This window comes from Bufo gargarizans, chromosome 2 (genome assembly GCF_014858855.1).
Source record: "Bufo gargarizans isolate SCDJY-AF-19 chromosome 2, ASM1485885v1, whole genome shotgun sequence".
In the NCBI taxonomy this organism is placed as follows: Eukaryota; Metazoa; Chordata; class Amphibia; order Anura; family Bufonidae; genus Bufo; species Bufo gargarizans.
The window spans coordinates 719,839,604-719,865,315 of NC_058081.1; the positions used below are offsets into that span (position 1 = coordinate 719,839,604).

The 25,712-nt window shown below is 56.4% G+C and overlaps 1 protein-coding gene across 5 annotated transcripts in view; it reads right to left on the reverse strand.

Moving 5' to 3' along the window:
• BRD3 (bromodomain containing 3) overlaps window positions 1–24,925 on the reverse strand; it is a 37,393-nt gene extending 12,468 nt beyond the window's left edge. For 3 of the 5 annotated variants that reach the window (XM_044282634.1, XM_044282633.1, XM_044282630.1), the window contains exons 1-10: window positions 24,807–24,925; window positions 17,424–17,532; window positions 14,466–14,770; window positions 13,755–13,892; window positions 13,537–13,687; window positions 13,084–13,266; window positions 12,433–12,653; window positions 7,196–7,567; window positions 6,078–6,206; window positions 3,320–3,511 (exon numbers count right to left, since the gene is read on the reverse strand). In XM_044282634.1, the coding sequence (XP_044138569.1) occupies window positions 3,320–3,511; window positions 6,078–6,206; window positions 7,196–7,567; window positions 12,433–12,653; window positions 13,084–13,266; window positions 13,537–13,687; window positions 13,755–13,892; window positions 14,466–14,666 (1,587 nt within the window). In that variant the 5' untranslated portion in view covers window positions 14,667–14,770; window positions 17,424–17,532; window positions 24,807–24,925. Of the gene's footprint in view, window positions 1–3,319; window positions 3,512–6,077; window positions 6,207–7,195; window positions 7,568–12,432; window positions 12,654–13,083; window positions 13,267–13,536; window positions 13,688–13,754; window positions 13,893–14,465; window positions 14,771–17,423; window positions 17,533–24,371; window positions 24,595–24,806 lie in introns of those variants that run through there. The other 2 variants (XM_044282632.1, XM_044282631.1) reach the window with 2 other exon arrangements.
• Between the last annotated feature and the right edge of the window lie 787 nt (window positions 24,926–25,712).

The window sequence follows — 25,712 nt, forward strand, 5'->3', positions numbered from 1 at the left end:
TGGCCAAGATCCCTGGGCGTCAAGTGTTAGAAAAAAGAATTGAAAAAATAAAAATTTAATGAAATAAAAAATCAGCCCCACTTTCCCCAAATTAAAAATCAAACAAAAAAAAATTAAAATCACAAGCACCGCCAAACGATAAAAAATAAAAGTATTTATCCTGTACGGTGAACGCAATACAAGAAGGAAAGTCAAGACGGACGATTTGCAGTTTTCTTCATCACTTTGCAAAAAAAAATAAAAAAATGATCAAAAAGTCAAACACCCCAAAGTGATATCATTAAAAACAGAAAAACAGATCAATCCACCAAAAAATGAGCCCCCACACATCTCCGTAGATGTAAATATAAAAAGTTATAGGGATGCAAAGAAAAAAACTATGCGCGCCGCTTCACAGCACAGCCGTGGCGGGAAGAAGACCCAGCGCACTGGAGGTGAGGAGCGGCGGCGTCCAGGAGCAGGAGAGGTAAGTGGTTTATTTTATTTTATTTGCGCTGATGGCCGACAAAGCTGGGGGGCTACATGAGGCTGATGGCCGATAAAGCTGGGGGGCTACATGAGGCTGATGGCCGACATAAAGCTGGGGGGCTACATGAGGCTGATGGCCGACATAAAGCTGGGGGGCTACATGAGGCTGATGGCCGACATAAAGCTGGGGGGCTACATGAGGCTGATGGGCGACATAAAGCTGGGGGCTACATGAGGCTGATGGCCGACATAAAGCTGGGGGGCTACATGAGGCTGATGGCCGACATAAAGCTGGGGGGCTACATGAGGCTGATGGCCGACAAAGCTGGGGGGCTACATGAGGCTGATGGCCGACATAAAGCTGGGGGGCTACATGAGGCTGATGGCCGACATAAAGCTGGGGGGCTACATGAGGCTGATGGCCGACAAAGCTGGGGGGCTACATGAGGCTGATGGCCGACATAAAGCTGGGGGCTACATGAGGCTGATGGCCGACATAAAGCTGGGGGGCTACATGAGGCTGATGGCCGACAAAGCTGGGGGGCTACATGAGGCTGATGGCCGACATAAAGCTGGGGGGCTACATGAGGCTGATGGCCGACATAAAGCTGGGGGGCTACATGAGGCTGATGGCCGACAAAGCTGGGGGGCTACATGAGGCTGATGGCCGACATAAAGCTGGGGGGCTACATGAGGCTGATGGCCGACATAAAGCTGGGGGGCTACATGAGGCTGATGGCCGACATAAAGCTGGGGGGCTACATGAGGCTGATGGCCGACATAAAGCTGGGGGGCTACATGAGGCTGATGGCCGACATAAGCTGGGGGGCCGACATGAGGCTGGGGGGCCGACATGAGGCTGGGGGGCCGACATGAGGCTGGGGGGCCGACATGAGGCTGGGGGCCGACATGAGGCTGGGGGCCGACATGAGGCTGGGGGCCGACATGAGGCTGGGGGCCGACATGAGGCTGGGGGCCGACATGAGGCTGGGGGCCGACATGAGGCTGGGGGCCGACATGAGGCTGGGGGGCCAACATGAGGCTGGGGGGCCAACATGAGGCTGATGGCCGACATAAAGCTGGGGGGCTACATGAGGCTGATGGCCGACAAAGCTGGGGGGCTACATGAGGCCGATGGCCGACACAAAGCTGGGGGCTACATGAGGCCGATGGCCTACATGAGGCTGATGGCCGACACAAAGCTGGGGGGCTACATGAGGCTGATGGCCGACATAAAGCTGGGGGGCTACATGAGGCTGATGGCCGACAAAGCTGGGGGGCTACATGAGGCTGATGGCCGACATAAAGCTGGGGGGCTACATGAGGCTGATGGCCGACAAAGCTGGGGGGCTACATGAGGCCGATGGCCGACACAAAGCTGGGGGCTACATGAGGCCGATGGCCTACATGAGGCTGATGGCCGACACAAAGCTGGGGGGCTACATGAGGCTGATGGCCGACATAAAGCTGGGGGGCTACATGAGGCTGATGGCCGACACAAAGCTGGGGGCTACATGAGGCTGATGGCCTACATGAGGCTGATGGCCGACACAAAGCTGGGGGGCTACATGAGGCTGATGGCCGACATAAAGCTGGGGGGCTACATGAGGCTGATGGCCGACAAAGCTGGGGGGCTACATGAGGCTGATGGCCGACAAAGCTGGGGGCTACATGAGGCTGATGGCCGACATAAAGCTGGGGGGCCAACATGAGGCTGATGGCCGACATAAAGCTGGGGGGCCAACATGAGGCTGATGGCCGACATAAGCTGGGGGGCTACATGAGGCTGATGGCCGACATGAGGCTGATGGCCGACATGAGGCTGGGGGGCTACATGAGGCTGGGGGGCTACATGAGGCTGGGGGGCTACATGAGGCTGGGGGGCTACATGAGGCTGGGGGGCTACATGAGGCTGGGGGGCTACATGAGGCTGGGGGGCTACATGAGGCTGGGGGGCTACATGAGGCTGGGGGGCTACATGAGGCTGGGGGGCTACATGAGGCTGGGGGGCTACATGAGGCTGGGGGGCTACATGAGGCTGGGGGGCTACATGAGGCTGATGGCTGACATAAAGCTGGGGGGCTACATGAGGCTGATGGCTGACATAAAGCTGGGGGGCTACATGAGGCTGATGGCCTACCTGAGGCTGATGGCCGACAAAGCTGGGGGGCTACATGAGGCTGATGGCCGACAAAGCTGGGGGGCTACATGAGGCTGATGGCCGACAAAGCTGGGGGGCTACATGAGGCTGATGGCCGACAAAGCTGGGGGGCTACATGAGGCTGATGGCCGACATGAGGCTGATGGCCGACATGAGGCTGGGGGGCTACATGAGGCTGGGGGGCTACATGAGGCTGGGGGGCTACATGAGGCTGGGGGGCTACATGAGGCTGGGGGGCTACATGAGGCTGGGGGGCTACATGAGGCTGGGGGGCTACATGAGGCTGGGGGCTGATCTGAGGTCAGATTGAGGGTCTGATTTCTGGTCTGACCTGAGGTGTAATGAAAAATATGTTCTCTTATTGCCCCCTCTAAAACCTCGGTGCGTCTTATAGGACGGAAAATATGATATTTTCAGGTTATTTTTAACACACTAACATATGCCTGTGATGTCGGAGAACTGGTGCTGCCCGGAGATTGGGGAACCTGGCAGAATGCCAGATACAGGACAAGCAATGGGCAGTGGTATTCCTCACGTAGACGCTGATCTATTGTGTGTGATGATGAAGCTTCATTATTAGGAAGCCCCTTTAATTGGACGGGCCTGTCCGTCACACTATGGTGCCTGCTGAACACGGTCGGCTCAATGACCGGAGAGCCATGGGGCAGCTGACGGCTATCCCCGTCTCACCTGCTCCTGCAGCTCAGCCAGCCGCGTGGCGCGCTCCTCTTCAGAGTCTGAACTATCGGACTGGGAGGAGCTCTCTTCACTGGTGTGACTGCTCTCCACGCTTTTGCTGACCACCGGGGCCACTGCTGGGGGAGGGGCGGGGGGCTCTGCCGGCTCATCGGGCATCTTGGCAAATCTCATCTCAAAAACATCCTGTGGAAAGAGATCAGATCACAGAGCCTGACGAGGAGGATGAGGAGCAGGGGGCAGAGCGAGGGCAGGCCACAGGCGAGGAAGACCAGGACCACACAGAAGCTGCAGGTCTCCTGCCTCAGCCATGGTTCCTGGTGAGCCGTTTATAGGCGACGTGTGTGGGATGGGCCAACAGCTATAATGGACAGTATATATATATATATATATATATATATATATATATATATATATATACACACACTACTCACAAAAAGTTCAGGATATTTGGCTTTCGGGTGAAATTTATGGAGAACATAAAAAGTTCCAGCTCCAGTGATATTATATGATGAAAGTCGGGCAGTAATGGTGATCTCCTCATCTCAGAAGCCGACCCCAGTGCTGGGTACACCGCCACAGAAATGTCAGTGTCTCACCGACCCCAGTGCTGGGTACACCGCCACAGAAATGCCAGGGTCTCACTGACCCCAGTGCTGGGTACACCGCCACAGAAATGCCAGGGTCTCACCGACCCCCGTGCTGGGTACACCGCCACAGAAATGCCAGGGTCTCACTGACCCCAGTGCTGGGTACACCGCCACAGAAATGCCAGGGTCTCACCGACCCCAGTGCTGGGTATACCGCCACAGAAATGCCAGGGTCTCACCGACCCCAGTGCTGGGTACACCGCCACAGAAATGTCAGTGTCTCACCGACCCCAGTGCTGGGTATACTGCCACAGAAATGCCAGTGTCTCACCGACCCCAGTGCTGGGTATACCGCCACAGAAATGCCAGGGTCTCACTGACCCCAGTGCTGGGTACACCACCACAGAAATGCCAGGGTCTCACCGACCCCAGTGCTGGGTATACCGCCACAGAAATGCCAGGGTCTCACCGACCCCAGTGCTGGGTATACTGCCACAGAAATGCCAGGGTCTCACCGACCCCAGTGCTGGGTATACCGCCACAGAAATGCCAGGGTCTCACTGACCCCAGTGCTGGGTACACCACCACAGAAATGCCAGGGTCTCACCGACCCCAGTGCTGGGTATACCGCCACAGAAATGCCAGGGTCTCACTGACCCCAGTGCTGGGTATACCGCCACAGAAATGCCAGGGTCTCAGGAAACTGTCCAGGGGCCTTCAGCATCAATTCCAGCTTGACAACGACGTCTCCTGCTGTTCACAAGTCGCCTTATTGTCGGCTGAGGCACGGCATCCCACTCTTCTTGAAGGGCGGCCCTCAGGTCATTGAGGTTCTGGGGTACAGAGTTACGCGCCTCTACACAGCGTCTCAGCTGATCCCAGAGGTTTTCAATGAGAGTCAGGTCTGGAGAAAGTGCAGCCGCTCCATGTGAGGCCCCCCAGTCTCCAGCAGGCGTTTCCTAATGATGGACCTCGATGAGGTGGAGCATTGTCCTCCATGAAGATGACATCAGGCCGGTGCTGTTCCTGCACAATGACTGGAGTAATGATGGTCTTCAGGTAGTCTGGGCTGTCACCGGAGCAGTCACACAGTGTAGGGCAGGTCTGTACAGACTAGACACCGGCCCACACTGTGACACCGCCACCACCAAAGGCCCGTCTGGTGACCAGTGGCTGATGCAGAGCGCTCTATGTGACGTCTCCAACATCGTTGGCCGCCATCATCTCTGCTCAGCGTGAATCGCCTTTAATCAGTGAACAGCACTGAGGCCACTGGTCCCTCGTCCAGCGTACATGCTCCCTGGCCCATACAAGTCGATGACGCCTGCGCCTGGTGGTGCGGTCAGATACCTTGCAGGTCGTCTATCACGGTCTGACGTGACACTTGGGTGCCTCTCACCTCCCTTACATGTGCCTGGAGTTGTGTGGCATTCATCATCGGGTTCCGCAGGGCATTGGTCACAATGAAATGGTCATCAGTGTGGGATGGGGCCAGAGGACGCCCACTTCTCTGCCTGTGACTCTTCTAGTCTCTGTCTCTCTGATACAACCTGCTGATGACACTCTGTGACACTAAGCTCAGGGGCCACTTCTGTTTGAGAACATCCTGCTTAAAGCCTCTCAATGGCGAGGTCGTGTTCATCAACTGGTAGGTGTCGTCTTGGTCTCATGATGTCACAATGTGAGCAGCATGATGAGGAGGACTGTTTAATACCAATTCTAACTGAACCAGGAAATGGATTCATGGATCAAACACCTGGTGTGAATTTTGCCGTTAAAAGGGGTTTTCCCATCTCAGACAATGGGGGCATATCGCTAGGATATGCCCCATTGTCTGATCGCACCTACAATGAGAACATGAGCGATATGCCCCCATTGTCTGTGATGGGAAAACCCCTTTAAGCTCCTCGTTAGAGAACAGCAAGTTGTGCAGAAAGTCCTGACACATTGAAGAGTGACATTAAGTTCTCCTGTAAAGGTCAGAGGGCATTTTAGGGTCATGCGGAAATTTCACCCATAAGACAAATATCGCGGACACTTTGTGAGGATTGTATATATGTCATGACCCCCCACTGACCAGCAGCCTGACCGCCTGCACATGGGGGGAGAACTGAGGTGAACTGCAAACCACAAGACATGTCAGATGCTGCGCAGAACGTTACCTGGAGCTTTCGGGCCATGGCCACCACCTCGTGATCGGGGGGATTGTACTTGTAACAGTTGGAGAACATTAACCGTATATCAGCCGCAAACGCCTGCGCGTCCTGGTAATCCCGATCATCCATTTTCTTCTGCAATGAAATAAGAGCAACATATGAGGAAGAAAAGGAGAGACAAATTCTGCAGATGTAGCAGAGCCGAGTATGTCATGTAGACGAGCAATCTGCTCAAAGTCTCCTGCTTTCTCTGTATGAGCTGCGGGACAACTGGGGCCCCAGGACGTAATCTCTGCGGGGTCTAGAAACTGATCGCATACCGAGAGGAAACAGATGACAACCTCGGCTCTGCTACATCCTTAAAAAAGTTAAAATACAGCCACAAAGGGTCCTGTAGTGCTTCAGCTGCTCACCATTTTCAAGCTGTCTGCTTGATGTCAAGGAATGGTACAGTGTTTAGATCCAGACGCTGAAACCCTGTTATGTCATAGTTCTGATAACACAGCTGAGGTTTTGTTACAATGTAACAATGAAGGTAAGAACTGTCAGACAGAAGAGAGATATTTGTACTGCCACACTGAGGATCTCCCAGACTGGAAACAAGAACGTTACGCCGTTCATTGACAGCAAGCAGAGATATTTAAGTGGAGTTAAACATACAGTTATTAGACTTTATTTACACAAAACTAGAACCCCCCCCCCCCCCCTACAATTTTACAAATTACTCACAACTTTTGGCCCTTTCGAGGAGTTCTCCAAAAGTTAACTCCTGATTGTCCTGCCAGTAGGACAGGTGTTCAATATCTGATGGGTGGGGTCTGACTCCTGGCGCCCCCTCAATCAGCGGGTGGACGAGCGCTCCGGCCTCTTCCAAGTACACCAAGCACAGCGCCATACATTGTATAGTGGTTGTTGTTGGTACTGCAGCCATGTGATGCCACAGACCAAAGCCCTTACTGGAGCACTGTGGCCCCTTCCAACAACTGATCTGCCTGGAGTTGGGGCCCCACCGATCCGATATTAATTTACTATCCTGAGGTCATCAATATTTAACCCCTAGAAAACCTATCCAATAACATCGATGACATTAAACAGATGAGCCTCCAGTAAAGTGAAGGACAAACCTTGACAGTGCTGAGGTCCATGGGGTGCTTGATGATATCGTGGTAGTCGTGCAGCTCCAGGGCCTCGGCGTCCACCGGTTTGTAGAAGGGCCAGGCGTAGGCGGCGTGCTTCTTGGACAGCATCTCCTTCAGGATACTGTCGCAGTACTTCAGGTGCTCGGTCAGTTTGCCCTTCTTGCCGGCGTGCTGCGGGATCTCCCCTTCCTCCAGGTCCTTCTTTGGGGGTTTGATGGGGCGCCCGGTGCTCTCTCTCCTGTTTGCCACTTTCGCTTGCTTAGGATCGGAGATTGGTACAGGCGACTCGCTGCGGCTGGCGGTTATGGCGGAGGTGGTCGGGGTGGTCGTGTCAGCTTTTCTTTTTACACCTTTTTTCTAATGAAAGAAGAAAGACAATAACTGTGCAGACGCCGCAAAAGCCGCCTCATTCTACGGCGTACAGATATGAAGACTGCCCAGCAGTGCCTGCAGATATTAAAGGGGAACTCAAACCCCACAGGACCCCTTAAGAACATAAAAGCAGAAGTGACACATTTGGGGGGGGGAGCAGGTTATGGGATCGTCCAGGTAGAAAGTCCCAGCCAATCGGATCTCAGACATGGAGAGACCCCTATGTGCCGAGCGAGCGGGACGAGTACTGGGTCCTATTCAGATTCATGGGACTGGTGCATTATACACAGTGCAGAGCGACCGCCGGGTGCAGCACAGACAGCAGCTAATCTGCAGAGCGACCGCCGGGTGCAGCACAGACAGCAGCTAATCTGCAGAGCGACCGCCGGGTGCAGCACAGACAGCAGCTAATCTGCAGAGCGACCGCCGGGTGCAGCACAGACAGCAGCTAATCTTCAGAGCGACCGCCGGGTGCAGCACAGACAGCAGCTAATCTGCAGAGCAACCGCCGGGTGCAGCACAGACAGCAGCTAATCAGAAGAGCGACCGCCGGGTGCAGCACAGACAGCAGCTAATCTGCAGAGCGACCGCCGGGTGCAGCACAGACAGCAGCTAATCTGCAGAGCGACCGCCGGGTGCAGCACAGACAGCAGCTAATCTGCAGAGCAACCGCCGGGTGCAGCACAGACAGCAGATAATCTGCAGAGCGACCGCCGAGTGCAGCACAGACAGCAGCTAATCTGCAGAGCGACCGCCGGGTGCAGCACAGACAGCAGATAATCTGCAGAGCAACCGCCGGGTGCAGCACAGACAGCAGCTAATCAGAAGAGCGACCGCCGGGTGCAGCACAGACAGCAGCTAATCTGCAGAGCGACCGCCGGGTGCAGCACAGACAGCAGATAATCTGCAGAGCAACCGCCGGGTGCAGCACAGACAGCAGCTAATCAGAAGAGCGACCGCCGGGTGCAGCACAGACAGCAGCTAATCTGCAGAGCGACCGCCGGGTGCAGCACAGACAGCAGATAATCTGCAGAGCAACCGCCGGGTGCAGCACAGACAGCAGCTAATCAGAAGAGCGACCGCCGGGTGCAGCACAGACAGCAGCTAATCTGCAGAGCGACCGCCGGGTGCAGCACAGACAGCAGCTAATCTGCAGAGCGACCGCCGGGTGCAGCACAGACAGCAGCTAATCTGCAGAGCGACCGCCGGGTGCAGCACAGACAGCAGCTAATCTGCAGAGCGACCGCCGGGTGCAGCACAGACAGCAGCTAATCTGCAGAGCGACCGCCGGGTGCAGCACAGACAGCAGCTAATCTGCAGAGCGACCGCCGGGTGCAGCACAGACAGCAGCTAATCTGCAGAGCGACCGCCGGGTGCAGCACAGACAGCAGCTAATCTGCAGAGCGACCGCCGGGTGCAGCACAGACAGCAGCTAATCTGCAGAGCGACCGCCGGGTGCAGCACAGACAGCAGCTAATCTGCAGAGCGACCGCCGGGTGCAGCACAGACAGCAGCTAATCTGCAGAGCGACCGCCGGGTGCAGCACGGACAGCAGCTAATCTGCAGAGCGACCGCCGGGTGCAGCACAGACAGCAGCTAATCTGCAGAGCGACCGCCGGGTGCAGCACAGACAGCAGCTAATCTGCAGAGCGACCGCCGGGTGCAGCACAGACAGCAGCTAATCAGAAGAGCAACCGCCGGGTGCAGCACAGACAGCAGCTAATCTGCAGAGCAACCGCTGGGTGATGCACAGACAGCAGCTAATCTGCAGAGCGACCGCCGGGTGCAGCACAGACAGCAGCTAATCTGAAGAGCGACCGCCGGGTGCAGCACAGACAGCAGCTAATCTGCAGAGCGACCGCCGGATGCAGCACAGACAGCAGCTAATCTGCAGAGCGACCGCCGGGTGCAGCACAGACAGCAGCTAATCTGCAGAGCGACCGCCGGGTGCAGCACAGACAGCAGCTAATCTGCAGAGCGACCGCCGGGTGCAGCACAGACAGCAGCTAATCTGAAGAGCGACCGCCGGGTGCAGCACAGACAGCAGCTAATCAGAAGAGCGACCGCCGGGTGCAGCACAGACAGCAGCTAATCTGCAGAGCGACCGCCGGGTGCAGTACAGACAGCAGCTAATCAGAAGAGCAACCGCCGGGTGCAGCACAGACAGCAGCTAATCTGCAGAGCGACCGCCGGGTGCAGCACAGACAGCAGCTAATCTGAAGAGCGACCGCCGGGTGCAGCACAGACAGCAGCTAATCTGCAGAGCGACCGCCGAGTGCAGCACGTACAGCAGCTAATCTGCAGAGCAACCGCTGGGTGCAGCACAGACAGCAGCTAATCTGCAGAGCGACCTCCGGGTGCAGCATGTACAGCAGCTAATCTGCAGAGCGACCGCCGGGTGCAGCACAGACAGCAGCTAATCTGCAGAGCGACCGCCGGGTGCAGCACAGACAGCAGCTAATCTGCAGAGCGACCGCCGGGTGCAGCACGGACAGCAGCTAATCTGCAGAGCGACCTCCGGGTGCAGCACAGACAGCAGCTAATCTGCAGAGCGACCTCCGGGTGCAGCACAGACAGCAGCTAATCTGCAGAGCGACCTCCGGGTGCAGTACAGACAGCAGCTAATCTGCAGAGCGACCTCCGGGTGCAGCACAGACAGCAGCTAATCTGCAGAGCGACCGCCGGGTGCAGCACAGACAGCAGCTAATCTGCAGAGCGACCGCCGGGTGCAGCACAGACAGCAGCTAATCTGCAGAGCAACCGCCGGGTACAGCACAGACAGCAGCTAATCTGCAGAGCGACCGCCGGGTGCAGCACAGACAGCAGCTAATCTGCAGAGCGACCGCCGGGTGCAGCACAGACAGCAGCTAATACCAACAAGGGATATGTGTGCAGACAGCCTATCACACCTTATATACCCACCAAGGGATATGTGTGCAGACAGCCTATCACACACCTTATATACCCACCGAGGGATATGTGTGCAGACAGCCTATCACACCTTATATACCCACCAAGGGATATGTGTGCAGACAGCCTATCACACACCTTATATACCCACCGAGGGATATGTGTGCAGACAGCCTATCACACCCCTTATATACCCACTGAGGGATATGTGTACAGACAGCCTATCACACACCTTATATACCCACCGAGGGATATGTGTACAGACAGCCTATCACACACCTTATATACCCACCGAGGGATATGTGTGCAGACAGCCTATCACACCTTATATACCCACCGAGGGATATGTGTGCAGACAGCCTATCACACCCCTTATATACCCACTGAGGGATATGTGTGCAGACAGCCTATCACACCCCTTATATACCCACCGAGGGATATATGTGCAGACAGCCAATCACACCCCTGATATATCACTGAGAGATATGTGTGCAGACAGCCTATCACCCCTTATATACCCACCGAGGGATATGTGTACAGACAGCCTATCACACACCTTATATACCCACCGAGGGATATGTGTGCAGACAGCCTATCACCCCTTATATACCTAACGAGGGATATGTGTGCAGACAGCCTATCACCCCTTATATACCTAACGAGGGATATATGTGCAGACAGCCTATCACACCCCTTATATACCCACCGAGGGATATGTGCGCAGACAGCCTATCACACCCCTTATATACCCACTGAGGGATATGTGTGCAGACAGCCTATCACACACCATATATATCACCGAGGGACATGTGTGCAGACAGCCTATCACCCCTTATATACCCACTGAGGGACATGTGTGCAGACAGCCTATCACATCTTATATACCCACCGAGGGATATATGTGCAGACAGCCTATCACACCCCTTATATACCCACCGAGGGATATGTGTGCAGACAGCCTATCACACCCCTTATATACCCACTGAGGGACATGTGTGCAAACAGCCTATCACCCCTTATATACCCACTGAGGGACATGTGTGCAGACAGCCTATCACACCTTATATACCCACTGAGGGACATGTGTGCAGACAGCCTATCACATCTTATATACCCACCGAGGGATATATGTGCAGACAGCCTATCACACCCCTTATATACCCACCGAGGGATATGTGTGCAGACAGCCTATCACACCCCTTATATACCCACTGAGGGACATGTGTGCAAACAGCCTATCACCCCTTATATACCCACCGAGGGATATGTGTGCAGACAGCCTATCACACCCCTTATATACCCACCGAGGGATATGTGTGCAGACAGCCTATCACCCCTTATATACCCACCGAGGGACATGTGTGCAGACAGCCTATCACCCCTTATATACCCACCGAGGGATATGTGTGCAGACAGCCTATCACACCTTATATACCCACCGAGCCCGCTCAGCCGAGGTGACTTCCTTCATGATCAATGCTCTGCTGAGGTCTAAAGGAAATGCTCAGAATAATGGGACTCCGCTGTGTGCATGAGGGTGTCAGACACTGACTCAACAGCTATACCGCCAGCATGCAGCTGTGTCTCTACCGACTATCATACGGGCCAGAAGACCATGGATGGAGTGACTGTTTATTGTATCCCCATTCCCTCCTCTCCGTTTCTAGGTAATCTGTTCCTCAGCGATTACTTGTACATATCATCCATCCATGTACCAAATTCCCGCTGAGCGTGTGCTTACAGACAGCAGCGGAGCAGTGTAAAGCATGGGGGACTGCCACGGACTCTAATAGACACTGCAGCTGGAGCCACTGATCCCAGCGGCTTCCTCATGAAGCAGGCAAGTGGAGCCCCAACTTATAGGAGACCTGCACGGAGGCGCCCCAAGAATCCCTCCAGCCCCTCCATAATCCTCTCCCAAAACATGGACTATCCATTACCTTAACGACTGGGGCAGCTGGCGGAACGACTGGTGCTACTGGGACTGGTGCGGCTGGAGGCGGCTGAGGAGCAGCGGTGGCGACGGGTACCGTTACGTTAGCGGTTATAGTTGGCACAGGAGTGACGGCGATGACTGGCGTCTGGGACACCAGAGGAGCGATGTTGGTGAGCTGGACCGTGGGGCTGACCACCGTGGAGACGCTGGAGGCTTGGGTGGTGGCTGGAAGGAGACAACATGGGTTCAGTTTTAACGGCATGGCTCCTGGGTGACAACCACTGATGGCCCCCATTATACTGCCCACAGGAGCTGCCAATCAGCTCTATAAATTACACCGTTACATTCTCCTCCCACTGATCAGCTCATGTGTCAGTCCTAACAGTAACTATGGCATTCTATTCATGAATGAGGAGGCTGTGGATGCACAGAGCTGGAGATTGGAGGACGTGGCAGACAGATGAAACTTCACATGAGATTGGTTCCTTGAGCCCTGGCCCCCCATGCTGGCAGCCCTCGCCCCCCAGTCCCAGCCCTCGCCCCTGATTCATGCCTACTCCATCACATCTGCAGGGCATCTATTCATTATATGGCGCTGACGCGCTCCGCAGCGCTGTACAGTTATCCCTCCTCATTAGCACAGTCAGTGTAGGACCTTTATATCGCTCCCGACGCCTCTCCATGGGCGGCTCGGCTCGTCTTCCGGAGCTGCGCTCCACTACGGCAGGCTTGGGGGGGCTGCGCTCCACTACAGCCACTTTAGGGGGACTGCGCTCAACCACCACCGGTTTGGGAGACACGGCGGCTTTCTCAACAGGCGGCTCTTGTTCTGTGATGACTGGAGAAAAAGGGATCTGGTTAAGAGGACACCGAGCGGCGGCACTGCCTGGTTAGGGGGGGGGAGACGTGTGCCGAAATTAGGCTACTTTCACACTCGCGTTTTGTGCCGATCCTTTTCCATTCAGAATGCATTAGACTGCAAACTGATCCGTTTTGGACGCTGAGCCCTGAACGGATCTCACAAACGGACACCAGAACGCCAGTGTGAAGGTAGCCCTACACAGCGGTCGTGCAGGAAAGACCCCCGCTCAGCGTCAGAGGAACGCACCTGGGGTCTGCGCAGCTGGAGGGGGCGGCTTCTTTCCTTTGCCTTTCGGGACGGGCGGCAGTAACTCCACCTCTTCCTGCGGCATCTGGGCGACTTTCTGGAGGAAAATCTTTTCCAAGGCTTGAGCCATGAGGACGATGTCATCTGTGGACTGAGGGCGGCAGCGGTCAGCGGCCATCCGTATCGCCCCACTGCGGCCCCCTCATGCGGACACTTACCTTGTTGTAGATGTAACAGTTGGTGAACATGGTGTTGAAGTCCTGCATGCACTCGTTGGCGCTCCAGTAGTAATTATTCTCCAGCCGCTTCTTGATTGTCCCCATGTCCATGGGATTCTTAATGATCTTGTGATAGTCCTGGAAGACAGAGCGCCACAATGGGAATCGGCGTCCGCAGCGGGGAGTCTACAGGACGCCAACCATGCGCTACACATCCTGAAGACTTCCACGTATTAACTTCACAACAATTTCAAGATCTCTGCTGTCTGTCAGTGAGTAAATATATTGGGGGCAGCATAAGACCTCCGCGGGGCTCGCGCTGTATGGTAAACCTGGCGCCTCTTGCGCGCGCTGCCGTCTTTAGACCACATTGTGTATGCATTTTCCAAACCAATACACGGAGCACGAGGTGCGGACAACGCTTCGTTGGCGCCTCTGTCACATTTCACTTTCTGAAAGCCAGCGCAGGCCAATTGTTTCCCACAGCTGAGGGTTTGTTACAATGTGTCCCTGGGATGAAGGCAGGACACACCTCTCTCCTGATTTGTTACAATGTGTCAGTGCATGTATCAGAGGCCAGGCCGTCTCCACTGCTTACAACTGTGGCAAAACCTCAGCTGTGGGAGCAGACAGGTTTTCACAAGTACATGTTCTCTAGCCACAGACAGCAAGCAGAGATCTTGGAGTTGGCGGCCGTCTGTGGGGACTCACGGGCAGGCTGAGCTTGATGCAGTCCACGGGCTGGTAGAAGGGCCAGGCGAACTGATGCTTCCACAGCGTCTTCACCACCACGTTCTGCATGTACTGCAGCTGGTTGGTCTTGCGCCCGGGCTTGTTGGGGTTGGTGACTTCGGGAGGGGGCGGGTTCACGGGCCCTTGAGGGGCCGGGGCCGCGGCCGGAGCAGCAGACATTTTGCTGTTCTCACTTTCTTTCACAGTAACTCTGCAGCACAATCTCTTCCTTTATGGCCCCCGACAGGGAAGGACATCCCATCTCAGGGGTCCAACCATAGAACCTGAGGAGCAGGAGAAGACAACATCAGAAAGATCCACCCCCCACCTATAACGGACAGCGCCATCCTCCATAACCAAACCGCCATCGCTGCAGAACCCCCCACCTATAACGGACAGCGCCATCCTCCATACCTAAACCGCCATCGCTGCAGAACCCCCCACCTATAACGGACAGCGCCATCCTCCATAACCAAACCGCCATCACTGTAGAACCCCCCACCTATAACGGACAGCGCCATCCTCCATAACCAAACCGCCATCGCTGCAGAACCCCCCACATATAACGGACAGCGCCATCCTCCATAACCAAACCGCCATCGCTGCAGAACCCCCCACCTATAACGGACAGCGCCATCCTCCATACCTAAACCGCCATCGCTGCAGAACCCCCCACCTATAACGGACAGCGCCATCCTCCATAACCAAACCGCCATCGCTGCAGAACCCCCCACCTATAACGGACAGCGCCATCCTCCATAACCAAACCGCCATCGCTGCAGAACCCCCCAAATTATAACGGACAGCGCCATCCTCCATACCCAAACCGCCATCGCTGCAGAACCCCCACCTATAACGGACAGCGCCATCCTCCATAACCAAACCGCCATCGCTGCAGAACCCCCCAAATTATAACGGACAGCGCCATCCTCCATACCTAAACCGCCATCGCTGCAGAACCCCCCACCTATAACGGACAGCGCCATCCTCCATACCTAAACCGCCATCGCTGCAGAACCCCCACCTATAACGGACAGCGCCATCCTCCATAACCAAACCGCCATCGCTGCAGAACCCCCCACCTATAACGGACAGCGCCATCCTCCATACCCAAACCGCCATCGCTGCAGAACCCCCCACCTATAACGGACAGCGCCATCCTCCATACCTAAACCGCCATCGCTGCATAACCCCCCCACCTATAACGGACAGCGCCATCCTCCATACCTAAACCGCCATCGCTGCAGAACCCCCCACCTATAACGGACAGCGCCATCCTCCATAACCAAACCGCCATCGCTGCAGAACCCCCCACCTATAACGGACAGCGCCATCCTCCATACCTAAACCGCCATCGCTGCAGAACCCCCCACCTATAACGGACAGCGCCATCCTCCATACCTAAACCGCCATCGCTGCAGAACCCCCCAAATTATAACTGACAGCGCCATCCTCCATAACCAAACCGTCATCGCTGCAGAACCCCCCACCTATAACGGACAGCTCCATCCTCCATAACCAAACCGCCATCGCTGCAGAACCCCCCACCTATAACGGACAGCGCCATCCTCCATAACCAAACCGCCATCGCTGCAGAACCCCCCAAATTATAACGGACAGCGCCATCCTCCATAACCAAACCGTCATCGCTGCAGAACCCCCCACCTATAACGGACAGCGCCATCCTCCATACCTAAACCGCCATCGCTGCAGAACCCCCCAAATTATAACTGACAGCGCCATCCTCCATAACCAAACCGTCATCGCTGCAGAACCCTCCACCTATAACGGACAGCTCCATCCTCCATAACCAAACCGCCATCGCTGCAGAACCCCCCACCTATAACGGACAGCGCCATCCTCCATAACCAAACCGTCATCGCTGCAGAACCCCCCACCTATAACGGACAGCTCCATCCTCCATAACCAAACCGTCATCGCTGCAGAACCCTCCACCTATAACGGACAGCTCCATCCTCCATAACCAAACCGCCATCGCTGCAGAACCCCCCACCTATAACGGACAGCGCCATCCTCCATACCTAAACCGCCATCGCTGCAGAACCCCCCAAATTATAACGGACAGCGCCATCCTCCATAACCAAACCGCCATCGCTGCATAACCCCCCCCCACCTATAACGGACAGCGCCATTCTCCATAACTAAACCGCCATCACTGCAGAACCCCCCACCTATAACGGACAGCTCCATCCTCCATAACCAAACCGCCATCGCTGCAGAACCCCCAAATTATAACGGACAGCGCCATCCTCCATAACCAAACCGTCATCGCTGCAGAACCCCCCAAATTATAACTGACAGCGCCATCCTCCATAACCAAACCGTCATCGCTGCAGAACCCCCCACCTATAACGGACAGCGCCATCCTCCATACCCAAACCGCCATCGCTGCAGAACCCCCCACCTATAACGGACAACGCCATCCTCCATACCTACGGTAAACAGCCAGCGCTGCAGACCCCCCCCCCCCCCACCTATAACGGACAGCGCCATCCTCCATACCTACGGTAAACCGCCATCGCTGCAGAACCCCCCAAATTATAACTGACAGCGCCATCCTCCATACCTACGGTAAACAGCCAGCGCTGCAGACCCCCCCCCACCTATAACGGACAGCGCCATCCTCCATACCTACGGTAAACAGCCAGCGCTGCAGACCCCCCCCCACCTATAATGGACAGCGCCATCCTCCATACCTACGGTAAACAGCCAGCGCTGCAGACCCCCCCCCCCACCTATAACGAACAGCGCCATCCTCCATACCTACGGTAAACAGCCAGCGCTGCAGACCCCCCCCCACCTATAACGGACAGCGCCATCCTCCATACCTACGGTAAACAGCCAGCGCTGCAGACCCTGCCACCACGGCTACGTTGCTCAGCGCATTAGTCACATGACCACAATAAGGACAGATACCCTTGTGCGGTGGTCACGAGGCGGCCATCTTGGATCAGGAGGTCATTCTAGAAGGCACCGTTCAGATTCCTCACCAGCTGTGGTCCCAATCTAAGGCTCGTCCTCAAGACTGCGGAGAAGAAAACCAGGAAGGGTCAAAGAAGGAACGAGACTCCCGAAAGAGCAAAAATCTAAGACACGGCGGGGGAGGGCGAGCAAACGGCGGCCAAGATGGCGGGCACTGCAGACCCCATAACACTGGGCACCCGCCCCAAGGACGGCCACCGACTACTGCATACATGACCGCCGACAACCAGCCACCTGAGGACTGCTGGGTGATCGGACAGGGACTGCACAAGGGTCCTGCGTGTGACACTCACCATCTGTATGCTCCCTGGAGACAAGGATGATGGGAGTGATTGTGGTACCACGGTAAAAAGGTTTGTGCACACGTGTGTAAAACGAGTCAGACAACGGCGACCACAGATAACTGGAGGGGGCCCAATCACGAGGAAGGGGGACCCCTAGCACCCCCACTCTATGGCTGCAGGGGTCAGTGAGGGGCACGCCACCCCCACTAAAACCCACAAATGGCTCTATACAAAAGATGACCCCCAAGCAAGAGGGCAACGAGACCCCACAACACACACAGAACCTCCAGAAAGTCCAAGATCCAGAAGAGACAGAGGGCCGAGAGCAACGACAGACCGCTCTCAGGATCTGCTCCCCAGCAGTCACATCATAGCTGAGTGTAATGACAGACCTCTCTCAGGATCTGCTCCCCAGCAGTCACATCATAGCTGAGTGTAATGACAGACCTCTCTCAGGATCTGCTCCCCAGCAGTCACATCATAGCCGAGAGCAACGACAGACCGCTCTCAGGATCTGCTCCCCAGCAGTCACATCATAGCTGAGTAATGACAGACCTCTCTCAGGATCTGCTCCCCAGCAGTCACATCATAGCTGAGTGTAATGACAGACCGCTCTCAGGATCTGCTCCCCAGCAGTCACATCATAGCTGAGTGTAATGACAGACCGCTCTCAGGATCTGCTCCCCAGCAGTCACATCATAGCTGAGTGTAATGACAGACCGCTCTCAGGATCTGCTCCCCAGCAGTCACATCATAGCTGAGTGTAATGACAGACCTCTCTCAGGATCTGCTCCCCAGCAGTCACATCATAGCTGAGTGTAATGACAGACCGCTCTCAGGATCTGCTCCCCAGCAGTCACATCATAGCTGAGTGTAATGACAGAGAGCTCTCAGGATCTGCTCCCCAGCAGTCACATCATAGCTGAGTGTAATGACAGACCGCTCTCAGGATCTGCTCCCCAGCAGTCACATCATAGCTGAGTGTAATGACAGACCGCTCTCAGGATCTGCTCCCCAGCAGTCACATCATAGCTGAGTGTAATGACAGACCTCTCTCAGGATCTGCTCCCCAGCAGTCACATCATAGCTGAGTGTAATGACAGACCTCTCTCAGGATCTGCTCCCCAGCAGTCACATCATAGCTGAGTGCAATGACAGACCGCTCTCAGGATGTGCTCCCCAGCAGTCACATCATAGCTGAGTGTAATGACAGACCGCTCTCAGGATCTGCTCCCCAGCAGTCACATCATAGCTGAGTGTAATGACAGACCTCTCTCAGGATCTGCTCCCCAGCAGTCACATCATAGCTGAGTGTAATGACAGACCTCTCTCAGGATCTGCTCCCCAGCAGTCACATCATAGCTGAGTGTAATGACAGACCGCTCTCAGGATCTGCTCCCCAGCAGTCACATCATAGCTGAGTGTAATGACAGACCTCTCTCAGGATCTGCTCCCCAGCAGTCACATCATAGCTGAGTGTAATGACAGACCTCTCTCAGGATCTGCTCCCCAGCAGTCACATCATAGCTGAGTGTAATGACAGACCTCTCTCAGGATCTGCTCCCCAGCAGTCACATCATAGCTGAGTGCAATGACAGACCTCTCTCAGGATCTGCTCCCCAGCAGTCACATCATAGCTGAGTGTAATGACAGACCTCTCTCAGGATCTGCTCCCCAGCAGTCACATCATAGCTGAGTGTAATGACAGACCTCTCTCAGGATCTGCTCTCCAGCAGTCACATCATAGCCGAGTGTAATGACAGACCGCTCTCAGGATCTGCTCTCCAGCAGTCACATCATAGCTGAGTGTAATGACAGACCGCTCTCAGGATCTGCTCTCCAGCAGTCACATCATAGCTGAGTGTAATGACAGACCGCTCTCAGGATGTGCTCCCCAGCAGTCACATCATAGCTGAGTGTAATGACAGACCGCTCTCAGGATGTGCTCCCCAGCAGTCACATCATAGCTGAGTGTAATGACAGACCGCTCTCTGGATCTGCTCCCCAGCAGTCACATCATAGCTGAGTGTAATGACAGACCGCTCTCAGGATCTGCTCCCCAGCAGTCACATCATAGCTGAGTGTAATGACAGACCGCTCTCAGGATCTGCTCCCCAGCAGTCACATCATAGCTGAGTGTAATGACAGACCGCTCTCTGGATCTGCTCCCCAGCAGTCACATCATAGCTGAGTGTAATGACAGACCTATCTCAGGATCTGCTCCCCAGCCGTCACATCATAGCTGAGTGTAATGACAGACCGCTCTCAGGATCTGCTCCCCAGCAGTCACATCATAGCTGAGTGTAATGACAGACCGCTCTCAGGATCTGCTCCCCAGCCGTCACATCATAGCTGAGTGTAATGACAGACCGCTCTCAGGATCTGCTCCCCAGCAGTCACATCATAGCTGAGTGTAATGACAGACCGCTCTCAGGATCTGCTCCCCAGCCGTCACATCATAGCTGAGTGTAATGACAGACCTCTCTCAGGATCTGCTCCCCAGCAGTCACATCATAGCTGAGTGTAATGACAGACCGCTCTCAGGATCTGCTCCCCAGCCGTCACATCATAGCTGAGTGTAATGACAGACCGCTCTCAGGATCTGCTCCCCAGCAGTCACATCATAGCTGAGTGTAATGACAGACCGCTCTCAGGATCTGCTCCCCAGCAGTCACATTAATGACAGACCGCTCTCAGGATCTGCTCCCCAGCAGTCACATCATAGCTGAGTGTAATGACAGACCTCTCTCAGGATCTGCTCCCCAGCAGTCACAGGGGTGGCCAAGAAGACCTCACATGGTGCTGCCACCATCACTTCCTCTTTCCTTTACATATGTCTATATCAGCACAACAGTGACATGCAGTGTTATCATAGTCCCTGTGCAGGTGGCAGTACCCATGGTGTTTTCCCCGATGACCGTACTCCTAACATACGAGCCCCTACGTTTTGCACTCACGCAGGTCACCTGAAGTCAACGGCCGCTCGACTACTCTACGGAGGTGGCAGACAAGCAGAGTCGGAGCAGCCCCCAAACAGCTCTTCTGAAGGACACACCCGCTCACTACTAGTAGTCACACGCCCAAGTCCTGGCCTAATGCCGCCTGATACCTGCAGACGGTCACAGGTCGTTCACACAGCTCCTCGCCGGCCGGACGCTACAGCCCAGGACTGGAGGGACCTGCATGTTATACACCCCGTCTAAGCATCGGGAGGTCGCCATGGCAACCAAGACAAACCCCTCCATGCAAGACGGGTCAGCAGCCTCCACAAAATACTCCCAGCATGCTCTATTCACGTCTATGGGAGTTCTGGCAAGCAAGTGGGCATGCTGGGGGTTGTAGTTTGACAATGTAAGATGCTTCATGACCCATGCACAGAGTTCCGTCCACCCATGTGGATACTGTCACCAGGGCCCTGAAGTAGAACAGGTGTGCATTACAGCCTGAACGCTGTCCTACCACAACTCCCAGCATGCCCTGCCAGACTATGAGACCGTGCAGGATCTGCTCATGCTACGTGTGGTCCTGATGCTGGAGGAAAGCAGCGGGCATGCTCTCCGCTGTCCCACAGGACGGTCGGGGGGGGGCGACGCTGTAGACTCTAATTACAGACAAAAACATCACATTATTCCCCAAAAGACGGATAAGATTTTACCCACAAATCCCGGGGGAGCAGAAGGAGCTGATCAGGTGCCGCCGTCCCTGAAGGAATATCGTGTAACCGCCCAGTACAGCAAACCCTCCGTAATGTCACAGCGCCGCCGCCGCATGGGGAATACGAGCAGAAGGGCCGAGACCCTCCAGACCAGTCACCGGCTGTGGACACATCTCATCCCTGCAGGATCCCCATCAGGCAGATCACCCATCCAGTCGTGCTGGGAGTTGTAGTTTCACAACCGCTGGAGACACTAAGACATTCCATTAATAGAGAGCAACACCAGTCAGGCCCGAGCCCCCCACCACAAGGGTGACGTCCGGCCCGAGCCCCCCACCACAAGGGTGACGTCCGGCCCGAGCCCCCCCACCACAAGGGTGACGTCCGGCCCGAGCCCCCCACCACAAGGGTGACGTCCGGCCCGAGCCCCCCACCACAAGGGTGACGTCCGGCCCGAGCCCCCCACCACAAGGGTGACGTCCGGCCCGAGCCCCCCACCACAAGGGTGACGTCCGGCCCGAGCCCCCCACCACAAGGGTGACGTCAGGCCCGAGCCCCCCACCACAAGGGTGACGTCAGGCCCGAGCCCCCCACCACAAGGGTGACGTCAGGCCCGAGCCCCCCACCACAAGGGTGACGTCAGGCCCGAGCCCCCCACCACAAGGGTGACGTCAGCCCTCAGACCCTCACATCAGTGGGGGCAGAGCCCGTCTCAGGTTTGTCCCCAGTGTAATGTCAGATGTCATCGGGCACAACCAGAATGGACAGATCCTTGAAGAAAGTTCAGTATCTCTGAGAAGACACGAGGGACCACCGCTCACAGGGAGCCCCTCACTCAGCAACTGAAGAAACCAATCCACTACTGCTCCAACCATGGTCAGACGAGATGAACTGGGCTTATACTAGGGGCCACAAGACGACCCCTCAGGGTCTCTATGGGGGGGGGGGGAGGGGGGCTGTCAGCAGACATCAGGGTCTCTATGGGGGGGGGGGGGAGATGTCAGCAGACATCAGGGTCTCTATGGGGGGGGCGCTGTCAGCAGACATCAGGGTCTCTATGGGGGGGAGATGTCAGCAGACATCAGGGTCTCTATGGGGGGGGCGCTGTCAGCAGACATCAGGGTCTCTATGGGGAGGGGCTGTCAGCAGACATCAGGGTCTCTATGGGGGGAGGGGCTGTCAGCAGACCTCAGGGTCTCTATGGGGGGGAGGGGCTGTCAGCAGACATCAGGGTCTCTATGGGGGGGAGGGGCTGTCAGCAGACATCAGGGTCTCTATGGGGAGGGGCTGTCAGCAGACATCAGGGTCTCTATGGGGAGGGGCTGTCAGCAGACATCAGGGTCTCTATGGGGAGGGGCTGTCAGCAGACATCAGGGTCTCTATGGGGAGGGGCTGTCAGCAGACATCAGGGTCTCTATGGGGAGGGGCTGTCAGCAGACATCAGGGTCTCTATGGGGAGGGGCTGTCAGCAGACATCAGGGTCTCTATGGGGAGGGGCTGTCAGCAGACATCAGGGTCTCTATGGGGAGGGGCTGTCAGCAGACATCAGGGTCTCTATGGGGAGGGGCTGTCAGCAGACATCAGGGTCTCTATGGGGAGGGGCTGTCAGCAGACATCAGGGTCTCTATGGGGAGGGGCTGTCAGCAGACATCAGGTCTCTATGGGGAGGGGCTGTCAGCAGACATCAGGGTCTCTATGGGGAGGGGCTGTCAGCAGACATCAGGGTCTCTATGGGGAGGGGCTGTCAGCAGACATCAGGGTCTCTATGGGGAGGGGCTGTCAGCAGACATCAGGGTCTCTATGGGGAGGGGCTGTCAGCAGACATCAGGGTCTCTATGGGGAGGGGCTGTCAGCAGACATCAGGGTCTCTATGGGGAGGGGCTGTCAGCAGACATCAGGGTCTCTATGGGGAGGGGCTGTCAGCAGACATCAGGGTCTCTATGGGGAGGGGCTGTCAGCAGACATCAGGGTCTCTATGGGGAGGGGCTGTCAGCAGACATCAGGGTCTCTATGGGGAGGGGCTGTCAGCAGACATCAGGGTCTCTATGGGGAGGGGCTGTCAGCAGACATCAGGGTCTCTATGGGGGGGGGCTGTCAGCAGACCTCAGGGTCTCTATGGGGGGGGGCTGTCAGCAGACATCAGGGTCTCTATGGGGGGGGGCTGTCAGCAGACATCAGGGTCTCTATGGGGGGGGGCTGTCAGCAGACCTCAGGGTCTCTATGGGGGGGGCTGTCAGCAGACCTCAGGGTCTCTATGGGGGGGGGCTGTCAGCAGACATCAGGGTCTCTATGGGGGGGGGGGGCTGTCAGCAGACATCAGGGTCTCTATGGGGGGCTGTCAGCAGACATCAGGGTCTCTATGGGGGGCTGTCAGCAGACATCAGGGTCTCTATGGGGGGGGCTGTCAGCAGACATCAGGGTCTCTATGGGGGGGGGCTGTCAGCAGACATCAGGGTCTCTATGGGGGGGGGCTGTCAGCAGACATCAGGGTCTCTATGGGGGGGGGGGCTGTCAGCAGACCTCAGGGTCTCTATGGGGGGGGCTGTCAGCAGACATCAGGGTCTCTATGGGGGGGGGCTGTCAGCAGACCTCAGGGTCTCCATGGGGGGGGCTGTCAGCAGACCTCAGGGCCTCTATGGGGGGGGGTCTGTCAGCAGACATCAGGGTCTCTATGGGGGGGGGGGGCGCTGTCAGCAGACATCAGGGTCTCCATGGGGGGGGGGCTGTCAGCAGACATCAGGGTCTCCATGGGGGGGGGGGCTGTCAGCAGACCTCAGGGTCTCCATGGGGGGGGGGGGGCGCCTGTCAGCAGACATCAGGGCCTCTATGGGGGGGGGGGGGCTGTCAGCAGACATCAGGGTCTCCATGGGGGGGGGGGCTGTCAGCAGACCTCAGGGTCTCCATGGGGGCGGTCACACAGCCGGACACTACAGCCGCCTCTACCTGCAGGCTCCGCCGCGGAGATGAGGGGCCCCGGCCGGTCTCACCCTCACAGCCCGGGATCCGCCTCTCCCAGAAGCCGGAGCCGCCTCCTGCTCCCCCTCCGTGGATTGCTCCCCTTTAAAAGATGGCGGGCAGGGAAAATGTCCCCTGCTCCCCGGGTTGGGCGCCCCCCCCCCAGCAGCCCCCCGCCCCGGGCCGAGCCGCGCGCACGGCGCCCCGTCCCCCGCTCAGTCACTTGGTACGGCCGGGTTCCGCGCGGAAGCTTTTGTTTTACAATGTATCACAAAGGCTCGTCCGGAGCGGCCGCTACCACACAGCGGCGGGGGGAGGGGGCCCCAGGTCCGCGGCTCTGCTGCCCCCACCGCCGGCCCCGCACCCCACCGACAGCACTTAGAGACACACAGACACAAGCAGACAAGGAGAGGCGATCATTACTTTCCCCCGCCGCTCGGTACCGTCCCCGCTCGTCCCCTCCAGCGCCTCTTCGTTTTATCCTCACCAAGGCAGCATAATAGACGAATTCGAAGTGAACGGCGCGCATGCGCAAAGCGCCCACTGCCCGCCGGGACTTGTAGTCTCCCAGCCGCATGCGCTGCTACTGCAGGAAATGGAAATGCGCGGTCTGGACAGACTACAACTCCCAGCAGCGCCCAGGGGTTTCCTTCCCTTCCCCCCTCCATGGAGTGGCCGGGAAAGGGAGAGAGGGACTTGGGAGGGGGTTTGATTCCTCGGTTAGGGGCTTGGTGTCACCTTTGTGGTGGGCTGCTGGAGGGGTGAGTGGCCCCTGGCTGGTGCTGCTCATGGGGGCCCTGGCCCTAGTGAGACTGGAGAGAAGGGAGGAGCCCAGGAGCCCCCCTGCTCCTCCTCCATGACTTCCCTGTATTCTAGTCGGCAGAGCTCATTGTTATATAGCGCTGTGCCCAGCGTAGGGGCCCCACACCTGGCAAGAAGCACAAACTGTGCCAACATGGTGGCACCGCCACGGCGCAGTGAAATAATCCAGGCATGTACGGCAAATATTCGTCGCTATCGGTGAAAGTGCGGCAAAGTTAGGGGCGCGATGATAGGGCTATGTACTAGAGAATACAGCGGGCAGCAGTAACACCCGGGGCCCCCATATACAGACCCTCAGACCGGACGGTGGTCTTCCTGAAATGAGAAGCGGCTCCGGAGATGTACGCAATCTGTCCGGGGTGGGGACGTGAAACCTGTGACAAAAGTGTACTAACGGTTCTGGAAATATAAAAAGATAAATACAAAAACGAAAAACCTCTTTTCTCCCGTATTACATGACCGGTATCGCCGCGGCATCTAAAAAAGCCTGACCTATTAGCGTAACGC